The 11,422-nt window shown below is 39.3% G+C and overlaps 1 protein-coding gene across 1 annotated transcript in view; it reads left to right on the top strand.

Annotated features, from left to right (window-relative positions):
• AQP9 (aquaporin 9) overlaps positions 1 to 6,494 on the top strand; it is a 30,165-nt gene extending 23,671 nt beyond the window's left edge. The window contains exon 6 of the mRNA XM_009643975.2: positions 2,290 to 6,494. Coding sequence (XP_009642270.1) covers positions 2,290 to 2,449 — 160 coding nt within the window. The 3' untranslated portion in view covers positions 2,450 to 6,494. The remainder of the gene's footprint in view (positions 1 to 2,289) is intronic.
• Positions 6,495 to 11,422: the final 4,928 nt, after the last annotated feature.

The raw sequence follows: 11,422 nt of genomic DNA, 5'->3' as shown, positions 1-11,422 counted from the left end.
CTCGTGGCCGCCGGCTCCGGGGACAAGGACGAAACTAAACTGCATTTTGGACAGGGTCAGGAGACGCACCTCGTGCTTGCACAGGGATTTGGATGCAAAGGGGCCTCTGAAATACTTCGCATTCTTGCCACAGCTTGAACTGTGGCCAGGCACCTGCCACACTGCTGAAGGGCTGAATTATCCTGGCGTTCCTTCACTGTCCCACAGGAGCTGGCTAGGTGAGAAATGTATTTGCAAGTCTAAAGTGGACTGGGAACTTTGGCCCATGTAGCTTATATGCTGTAGTTTCCTGGAAATTTTTGCAGTTAACCAAAGTGTCGCTTGCCAGGCTTGTGTGCCACCACCTCCTTCACTCCACAGCCGGCTCCCTCCTGCTCTGCCCAACAGCAAGAACACCTGATGATGACAAAGGCATAGCTGGATGCTTTCCGGCTAACTTGGCAGCAAAGCTGTAAGCTAGGGTATAAGGGAACTAAGGTTACTTCCATGAAGCTATTTGTGCTTGTCACAAAGAGTTCTTGCTCCTGTGCCAACGAAGGAGGAGTGAGTGTCATGGAAACTCATAACTCATCTGTGTCCCGATCCCATTTTGGCTTTGGCATCACCCTCTATAAAGACTTTACACCCATCGTCTTAGCAGAGGGTGTCTAAAGTGCAGCTGACAGCAGCTGCTGCAAATACAGGCAGTGATTTGGAAAAGGCCATGCAGGAGCCAACGAGGCACATGTCAGTTCATGGAACAAGCCAAGAAACCTGGCAAGAAACACCTTCAGCACATGCCCATGTACACACGCGGGCACATGCAGAGGAACACATGCAAGTACTTGATATAGATTTTATTGTGCCAATTAAGTCAATAAAACCTTAGTCCATGCTTGTTCCAGTACTTCAGGGGCTCAGACATTCATGGCTCAACAACAAACAGATCTATAAACTCAGTAGAACAATACCAGGAGTTATTTTATATCCTCAGGGTGAAACACAAATAGTTCCAAAGGCAAAACATACACATCCAAGGCATTTCTGAACAAGGAATATTATCAATAGGGCACTGTGAGATTAGCCCTGTTCTACTTGTCTTGTGACTTAACCACAAGTTCACTTCTGCATAAAACTATACAACTGAGTGCTGAATAAATTCCTCTCAGATGTATTTGTCCCTTTGTATTTCTGGGAGAAAAACATGTTACTTCTCCATTTTCAATGTGCATGAAATTGAGGTGGCTGGGTTTTCACTGCAGGCTCACATATTCAATTAATACAGCATGTTATTGAATCAAAACACCTTCATGCCCCAGTACAGTTAAGAAAGCCTGTGCTCTGAAACCAGTACTCCATAATTTATTGTCTGACTGTGGACCTCCAGGAATGGGAGAGCAATTCTACAAGCCCAAGACTCCTGCATAAAGAGGTTGTTATTTATTATTTTATACCATTTAATGGTGGACTTGTTTCTTTGAAAATGTTCATAAATCTACATATTTAAAATTAAATACTAGTAACTGTGCAAAGTGAACGTGAACATTTCAGTGGACCCAATATGCCAGACTTTCTTACTGAACACAGCAATTCTATAAAAGATAAGTATGAGGTGTATAAAACTTGTAAACGCTTATTTACCTCTTACTGAAAGACCCCACATATTAAATACAGAGGTAAGACACTACATCATGAAACTGAACCTTGACCACTCCAGTCAAGTATAATCCACTTTACAGTCAGTGTTTTATTACATTCCTTAAGGCAAATATACTCAAAATCAAGTATAATCTATTATACTTGTCAAGAGGAACACCGTATATCCTATTGCAGGCCTGAACCTGCAAATCTCCATGCAGATGAGATAACCCATTTTTGCAACATACATTTGCATTAATCACTCCTGCAAACCTATTCATGAGCATCTGGAAACAGCATCGGTCAAGATTGCTGTGCAATAAATATGTCCCTGTTCATTTCACTGTAAGTCAATGAAACCCATTTTCCACAAGGGAGAAATTATCCCCTGCCCCCAAAACAGACCTGCAGTAAAGAGGCCTTATTTTCTAAGGTGCAAGTACGGCATGTAGACCAACACACCTGGTGGTTGTTACTTAGTATTTCAATCACAGCACGGGCAGGACAGACAGGGCTATCATCTTTTTACAGAAATGGGAGACAAAATAGAAAGGTCTACAGTATAATGAGTGTCACGCCACCATACTTGTTCACTGCCAAATATAACGTAGTATGTTCACTAGAGTAACAAACAACGATAATTCTTGTTTGTTTTTTTTTTTCCTCTTACAGGGCTGGAAATAATTGGTGGTGGGTCCCTATAGTTGCGCCTATGCTAGGAGGTGTACTTGGAGCAATGATCTATATTGTTTTTATTGAAATTCATCACTCGGATGCTCAGCCAGGAGAAAATGACGTGTATGATAAATATGAACTGACCAATATGGAGTAAGAATTTTGTTTTGCAGTTTTTATGCAAATGATTGTTTGGACCATTTTATAAAGCCTGTATGCCTTGATTAAAAATCCACCTTTCAAAGCAGAAAAATCTATACAGAAGACAAGTTCAAAACTGACCTCTTTCCATGAAAAATCAGGGTGATTGCATTCAAAACCAGGAACTTGGGGGTGGGAAGGGTAAATTGTTGTTCTTCTCATATGGTTTTCAGTTATCTCCTAGATGAAACTGTAGTGAGATGATGCACTGACCTGTTGATTCAACACACATGATCTTAATGATGTTGCCTAATTGACTGAGAATAGATGAGATATTTTTATGAAACCACATGCATAGGTAGTTAATTGGTTCAGTGCTGAATTAATGTGCAAGAGCATCACTCACTTCTTATAATCATTATTTAAGAACGTCTTGTCTGAAAATTAAAAACAATACCCAAATTGCATAAATGTCAATTGCAGTAGTTTTAAGTAACTTACTAAATTTTTATGAAGCCACTAATTGAACAGTAAGGAATCAACTCATCAGTGATGAGGTTTAGTAACTCAAAATATGATCACAAAAGGTAAAAACTGTGTGTTGTAAGATCAACACCAAAAAGACAAAGCTGTACTTCTGCACAGGTTCTTCATAGCAATAGTGTTCAGCTATATTTAAAGTATTTACTTGACCTTTATGCTACCCAAAATAAAAAGCCTAACATAGAATATTAATCTGAACCTCTTCCACTGTGCTTTCTGGATAGAACTCATTCCTGTGGAGCTGGGCCAGCAACAGAGGCTTATCCTGTGCCTATGTCTGCAAAAGTTTTAGAGGCCTTCTGCTGCTGATTTACATGGGGGGATTTAACCTGCTTTGTGGGAGTAATTTTTATTTTAGTAGCAGTAACTGAAATTAGAAACTGGTCTCAGACCTAGTCCTAGATCCAAATTCCCCAAGGAAGGCCAGCTCCACATCAGAGTTCTGAAGCATGGGTTCTCTCTCTCTGGGAAGTGGTTGGACATACACCACACTTCCTAAATATCCAGCCTCAAAAAATGAGATTATTTCTGCTTAATCATTATGAATTGAATGTATCCAGTTAAATCAAAGTTCATTTCTAATATGTATACATATATATATGGTTGTTGGTGGTGATTATGAATAAATAGACATCCTATTCAGTGATGCTCCTGAGCTATTATCATGGCAAAACTTCAGGGTACCAGTTCAATGTACTCATTTTAGGGCACTCCTCCCTTTAGATTCCTACAGTTCTGCTCCCTAGAATTCCACACTATTTTCTGATTTCACTCCTGAAGGGAGGAACACTTTGTTTTGCCAGTAATAGCCTGTGCATGTTGGTGAAGTATCCAGAGAAGTGGTTTGGAAAATACTGTGGTCAGAATCTGCCTCGACATTTAGGCAGATCAGGCCTGTGTCACTGCATGTCTTTATCATGCTCCCCAGTATGCCATGCTGAATTCATGGCAGCAAAGGGATAGAATTAGCACGTCAAGCAAATCTTTGCTTGCTGCAGCTGTAAGTCGGATGATGCTGTATACTCGAGGGAGTATAATTCCAATTTGAATTGTGTTTTTGAAGAAAACTTACAGAACTGTAACAAACTCAGGTTGCCCAGAGACCGTATCAGCCCTGTGCAAAATGCTCATTTGATTCAGCCATATCTCTGCTGTGGGTTAAAAACCAATATAGCTATACCCATCCACACTTGACCGCATTGTATCACTATCTGGAGAGCTGCAATAACAAGAAGGGAAGGTTTACAGAATCAGTCCTCAATCTGAGCAGAGGCAGATACAGAAGAATCAAAAGTACAATGTGGAAACTGCTTCTAACTGTAGACCTTATCTGGCAGCACAGACAAGCTAGTTCATCTGTCCTGTATGTTGATAAATTGCACTACATAAAACAAGATGGTGTGTAAAAGCAATTGCACACTGAGCCTCCTTTTCTCCCCTTTGCAATGAGTGCTGTCTCACTCTTTGGCGATACCTGACAGGAGCACTCCTAGGTGGCTGCCAACCATCTGTGCCTGGAGAGGGATTACATAGGTAGGAACAGCCAGAAGGCTGCCCCCAGGTCTGAAAGGCACTTAGTCTTCCACTGACACCAACACCTAACATGAAATATCTGTGCAGAAAATAAAAATAGACAGCTAATTAACCAGAAGTAACCAATTTTGTCTGAAGTGGTAGGGGCAGGTTACCTGTGCTAGAATTTTGCATGGTCAGTAGGCTTCATATGCCTCACGATGTTGCTTCGTTTAATATACCATGGAAAACACAGAGGAAAGCAGAATACAGGTCAGAAATGAGAAAGGGACAGTTTATTTATACAACCTACTGAGTGACCAGCCCACTCTTACTGTGTGTTTGTGTGTTGGCAAAGGTACATAAAGTTGTGCATTTTCTCAAAATCCTTCCAATCACAACAGGTTCTGCCTGTAAATCAACATGACAAGTTGTTTCTCCTACTGATGCCATTTCCATGCACTGAATTTCTGTACAGGTGATACTTCCTTGTCTGAAGTTATGAACATGCAAACAGCAAGCAGTGACACATTAGCGTTGATAGCATAGCAATATTTAAAATATAGTCTCAACAAGTTGTTGTCAATTCTGTCTTTGCTTAAAGAACTTATTTCTAAACTTTAATCATTGAATAGGCTTGTAAATTCTTTGAAGACACATGGTACTAATACCACAATCCCTCATGACTTCACAAAAGCCAGAATTTCATCCAGGAACAAGGTGTTACAGACCTATCTCAGAGTTGACATCATTTACATTTATAAGAATGAATTCCTGCTTTAGGGACAAAACTCAGTTGAGTCTTAACTAAAGAACCATGACCAGTTCATGGACCATAACATAATGGGAACAATAATAATTATCTCGTGCCATAAGCTTACACAGACATCATGATCTGCTTTGTGCAAAACAAAAAAGCATTTTTACTTTGCATAAACTACGCAATTTTCTAACATCAACTGATATTCAGTGGTTGCACTCATGTTGAATTAATTAATACAGTTGGCAACAAGAAACAGTTTTTCCAGCCATAAGACATTCTGGTTAATGAATTAATAGTAATCAGGCTTGATTGTTTTAATGTTGAAAAAAATTCATTTTCAGAGCATTGTTCAACTTTAAGCCTGTGTTTGTTCTTTTTCTTTTTTTGGGCAATGTGTTTGTTCTTTAGAGGTAAACTTTGTACTAAAGTAATTTGGAGAGTGATCCTGCAAATAGTACTGTGTTAAAGGTTGGCTACTGCATGTCGTTTCATAGAAGCCTCTGGAATTATTCACAATGGGAGGCAATACAAGCAAGGATAAGTGCTCAGAGAATTGAACTCAGAGCATAGCAGAGACTGTACTTTCTTGTAGTTTTGACTGTGAATCTGGATGGATGTGTTGTGGTTCAAAATAAATACAGTCAATCCCTAATAAATGCATTCCAGTGCTATTTTTATAAAAAATCTCCCCCCGGCACCTAAGGACATATTAAGAAATAAACGGCTGCCTATTATGACCTACGATGTTTTATAGCCTTGTGCTGGAACAACACATTGACTAACAAGCTGTATTCCCAGAGCACATACCCTGTGGCAGATTTCGTGGGTCAGAAGCAGTGCCAAAGCAGAGAAATGCTCATATATGAGTAATGGCCACTGCTGGGCCAGGAGGCACCGGCGCAACAATGAGAGGGCCAGGCTCCTCGCCTCTGGACCTTCTCCTGTTCCTGCCTGCAGCCTGCCTAGGGACGCTTTCTGCCACAGCTTTCCCACCGATCTAACGATAGCCAGAACCTAGGTGTGATATTTTGATTAAGTCCCTCTTCAGAGATTGCTTTTAAGGCATGCATACATCATGTCAGATTTGGCCTACAGTACTTAGAAAATGCCCCAAGCTAATTTATCTATCTTTTCTACAGATTTGTAACAGGGACATGCTTTGCTCGTTTCATTGTGAAAGCACATGAAAACCTATTCTGTGGGGGCAAGGGGAGAGGGAAAGATTAGGAGCTTCAAATTTACTCAGGAAGGGAAAAAACAAAACAAAAAAACCAATCTGAAGTAGCAGCAGGCATTTTATCCTCCATCCATCCTGATGACCCTCACCTTCCCAACAGTCTGATTTTTCTGTTCTCCTTCCTTTCTCCTGCCAACACTGTGTGCTGTGCTCTGTCTCTATACAGTACAATACATCTCCAGAGATTTAAATACAGCATGCTTTTCTCAGTTACTTATGAATCTTAGAAAGTTCTCATGAGAGCAAATTCAAGTTTCACCTCACACGCTTGTTTTTTTGGCAGTTGCTTGCATTTTTCCCCACTGTTCCCACCAAACAACCTTCTTCTGGAAAATACAACAATTAACTGTAACTTCCAGTAACAGCTGCTCTTTTTCTGTTTAGTGCAATTGTTATTGCATAACAGATTACTTCTTTCAAGCATGTACAATTTTTAAAGCCTTCCTTTTTCAAACCACTATTAAAAATAGCTCAAGATCATCCAGAAAAAAAAACTTCTATGCACATCAGTTAGTAGTCTGTATTTTTAACTTGTTTTGCACTTACAACTTTTTAAAAAAACATTTATAATTATTGTACAGTAGTGTCAGTGTCATTCTGCTCCTTTGCACACTCTAATGGCATACTGTCAGAGGAGAAAGTAGTAGGTAAATATTTTTAGCCATTGGTGTTTCTTTGTACATTTAAATAAAAAATTAAAGAAATCCATATAGTATGAAGCTAGACATGACACATTTATGTTATTTTTCTCTTTGCTGAGCACAACTTCCATCAAAAGGTGTTACTAATATAGGGAACATGAACATTATATTATTAACCTTAAATCAGTGATGATCAAGCTTTCTGGCCAGGTGACCCAGTTAGCTCCTTTTCCATGACAGGGGAGGACATCCTAATATGATCCCTTGCTGACCTGCCTAGGGACTGAGCAGTCTGCTTTAAGTTATTGGAAATCAAGCTTTCCTTCCACACTCCAAACATTGCTCCAACCATCCAGAAATCAGGAGTAACAAATCCTGCTACATGCTACACTGACAAATAAAGTGATAATAAAGAAAAGACAAAAACTTCAAAAGCTGGTAAAACAAAGCAAGCCCTTTTGGCCAGAGGTCAGCCAGAAGGCTGATTGATAAACGCTTGGTTACTTCAGAAAATAGTCTAAATTTTACTGGGGAACACAGAAATAAAGAGACAACGGTATGAAGTAACACCATCAGAAGATTGTCTTTTTGTTCACCTATCAGAAAACTCATGTCTGTCTTGGATGCAAATTCTAACATTCTCAGTATCACCAAGAGGACCAGTTTGGGCACACTAATGCTATTACTTCCTTGGCATTAGGCACATAATAGTCTAATAGGTGAAGAATACTTTCCACACCCTCAGAAATAACAGTGCTTTGCTTTACTGCACAAATCTCAGGAAACTTTCCCTGCCTTCCAGTTATTAACAGGGCTGTGAATGAAAAAGCAACAAAGCAAGCAGTATGTTAAGACTTGAAGAGTCAGCATCTGAATAGAAGGAAATGAACAATCTTAACCAGAATTGAACAGATGCAACACTTTCTGTAGCATAACCGAGACATCAAATAACAAACATGAAGCCAAAGGAGCAGCACATACTTGGCAACAACCATTGCTAAATTAAAGAGTCGGGTGTTTTCTCAATGCCTTTTAAATAGACTTATAAAATAAATTATATTTGAGAATAAAAGAACTAAACTGCATAGTAAAGGAGCAAAAGTTGAGGATTTGAACACTTTCAGATAATTGAAACAAAGAAAAAAATAAGAGGAAAAATAGAAGGCAAATCTCAGTGGGAAAAAGGGAAAGCACAGTAGTAACTTTCTTGAATTAATTTCCAGCCACGTGAACCCTGCTGCAGCCCCTCACAAGAGGCAGTAAGGATCTTTCTATTAAAACTGCACAATACCAAGACCAGAATTGTTTTATCTTCATTTCCATCTCAGATGTTCAAGCCATTGGCAACTGATGGCTACACACTGCGGAAAAACTTCTGCTACATAACCATTCTGCCATCTAAGGAAGAAAGCCTGTTTGGCTTCAGTGCAGAGAGAATTTCATCTCATACACGTGTAATCCCCAGTGGGTTTCATGTTTTTCAGGCTATAGAAATAACACATGTTTTTGAAGATGCTAGCACTGAAGAACATCTATCAGAAACACAAATAGAGACATGAATCCAACTGCCATTAGCATGGAATCTCAGGGGATAAAGCAATTGCAAAGGCTACTCCAGTGGGTCTTGGGGGAAGAAAGCAATAACAGACAAACCTTGACTCAGAAACACCTTGTCTTCACACCTATGAGTAGTCTTCACAGAAGAATGCTTCAAAGACAGGCCATTTGCAAACATAATGTATATGCAAACACCACTAGCACTTCAGAAGCTTCTGATCCATGGAAAAATGGTGGCTGAACAAAATATGGATATGAACACCACACACATTTCAATTTGCTGCTATAAAAAGTCAGAATACTAAAAGCTACAGAATACTGGAAGCCATTATAAGCCCCATTTGCTATCACAGGTGGTTCTTTGAATTAGAGAAACACAAGAAACCAAACAGTACAGCTTTAAAACAAAGGACAGAAATCTACCTAAAATATTTACCCTGCCTGCAAGTGGATCTGTAGCCTTTTCTTCTTCCAAGTCTTTTACCTGGCTTTCTAGTACCACTGGCAGCAGGCTTCTGGCTTTCTCTCAGGCTCCTGTCCTGACTGTGTGTCACTGGTCTTTCATATCCATTGAGCACCAAGTCCCATCCAAAATATTCCATTTCTACAAAGCCAAAAAACTCAATTTCAAGATTTGTTTCAAAATACACATAGTTCCATACAATTTCAAAATGTATACTGCTACTAAACTCTTCTTCCAACAATTCATCTGGCAATTACACTCTTTTTCTTTGCTTTTGATCAGATGTGTTGCTTACAGCAAGCTGGCAGGACAACGATTATCCCACTAAGGGAGATCTATTGTACATGGGATTTGGATTTCCCCCAAGGGAAATCCTAGAACAAGAGACATAGCTCAGGCATTGGAGGATTTTATTTGTTATAAAATACTGACCCCGAGAAACTGGGTAGTTAGTTACACTGCATTACAGGATGCGATTCATAAATCAGCAAAAATCAGCTTGTCTTTCAGATTCTGAATGGGAAGCGTTTAAGGTTAACAGAGTTCTTATTCGTACATCTGATTTCAGGTAATTTCATTAGAAATTAGAAAGCCAGAAACAAACATATATCCCTAAAAAATAATAAGTGAACTTTAGAGCACAACTAGGCTGACAAAGAAAAAGCTCTCTTCAGATGTAGAAACTTCACTGCATTCCCAGATAGCAAATGTGTAGAGTTTATAAAAATGAGAAGTCGTAAAAGAACTCCTATGATCTGAGCCTTTTGATGGTGTTTTAATGTTACCATGACTGAGATAACCATGCTCAAAAATAATGAGTTTGCTTTACTTTCAAACTTATTTTTCCTTAATAGATTTGTAGCATCATAGCCTCTGGCTATGAACTTTGTTTCTGTCATCATCTTTCCCCAATGCTCCTGAAAGTACTCTGTTGTCAATTTTTCTCTATTTTTTTTCCTCCTTTAAATAAACACAAATGCAACCCTTTCTTGTGTGCTTTTATTTGGTCTGGTAACCTCCTTCATGTTCATCTCCCTCCTCAGCTTTGTGTACACAATGAGGCTCCCTGACTCCATGTACATAGCATGTGTGACTGTAGAAGACCAATATGTTACACACCAGGCTTCAAAAAATTGCAGCCCTAGAGGGCTTCAACCCACCTACCTTCCTCCTGCAGCGACTTTGGGAAAATTTTTCATTGTCAGAACAGTCCTTTATTCTGTAGGACAGCTTTATCAAAAGCAATATCTAGCACTAAGGCTGTAGTGGTACCTTAGATTCACTGTCATGAGATAAAGAGGATGGCCAGCCTACCTAGGAGGGGTGCACTACTGACTAAAGGTGTCCAGCTGATCTGCAATAAGGGTCAGATAAAAGCTTGAACAGGAAAAACCCCTCCATTGTAGCAAATGTAGCACTGAAGCATAAGGAAGCTTCAAGCATGTGATCCCTCTGCTGGGCACCTTTGACCAAGGGGTGTTACAAATAAACACAGAAGAGGCGAATACAAGTTGCTGAGGCTGCTGCCATAAGAATTTACTGGCAAAGAGCAGTTCTTGGTGGAAGGCAGCACTTTAAAGAACCCATTTTTTTCAGAACATCAACACTGCAACACCACATAGAATACTTTCAGTCAGTTAGGTATCAAAAGCCACAGCACTTGTATGCTTTAATAATCAGCCCCATTCTATCGGCCAGTAGATTTTTATTTTTTTAAAAAGTCTGTTTTTTAAAGAGGATTCTGTTTATCACCATTACTTACTATACTTTTTGAAGACAGTGACATAGGGATAGAAATGCTACAGAAACATTATTTTGATGTAAAATATACATAGTAAATGTGATGCGTATGACAAGATCACAATTCAAAAAATTTTATTTATTTGTCTCAGTCTTGAAATAAATGGGCTATGTCTGTACTTAAGCCATTTGCCTATTTGAATGCCCTAATTAGAATTTTTTTTCAAATGTTAACAGCTTGTTAAAAGTTAATTCATAAGAGCAAGGTCTATTGATCCTACTGTTTTTACAGAGATGGCTTCTGTATTCAGCAGCATTGTAAGTATGAAATGGATTGAGCAAGTGTAGTGCAAATAGGAGATGCCACACTTAGGTCACTCAGGTCCTCTGTGCCCAGATGGGGAGGGCAATGGTTAGACTTTAAGGTCTGAGTGCAGACATTTTTTTGTTACATGTTTGTATGACACTAAGCACAATGATGGGGGCCCATAGTATTGGGGATGATAATACGATATACAGCTTCTCTGTACTGC

Source organism: Egretta garzetta, unplaced genomic scaffold, assembly GCF_000687185.1.
Source record: "Egretta garzetta isolate BGI_Z169 unplaced genomic scaffold, ASM68718v1 scaffold287, whole genome shotgun sequence".
Taxonomy (NCBI): domain Eukaryota; kingdom Metazoa; phylum Chordata; class Aves; order Pelecaniformes; family Ardeidae; genus Egretta; species Egretta garzetta.
The sequence above is the reverse complement of the archived record's forward strand: the minus strand, read 5'-3'. Positions and strand labels throughout refer to the sequence as shown.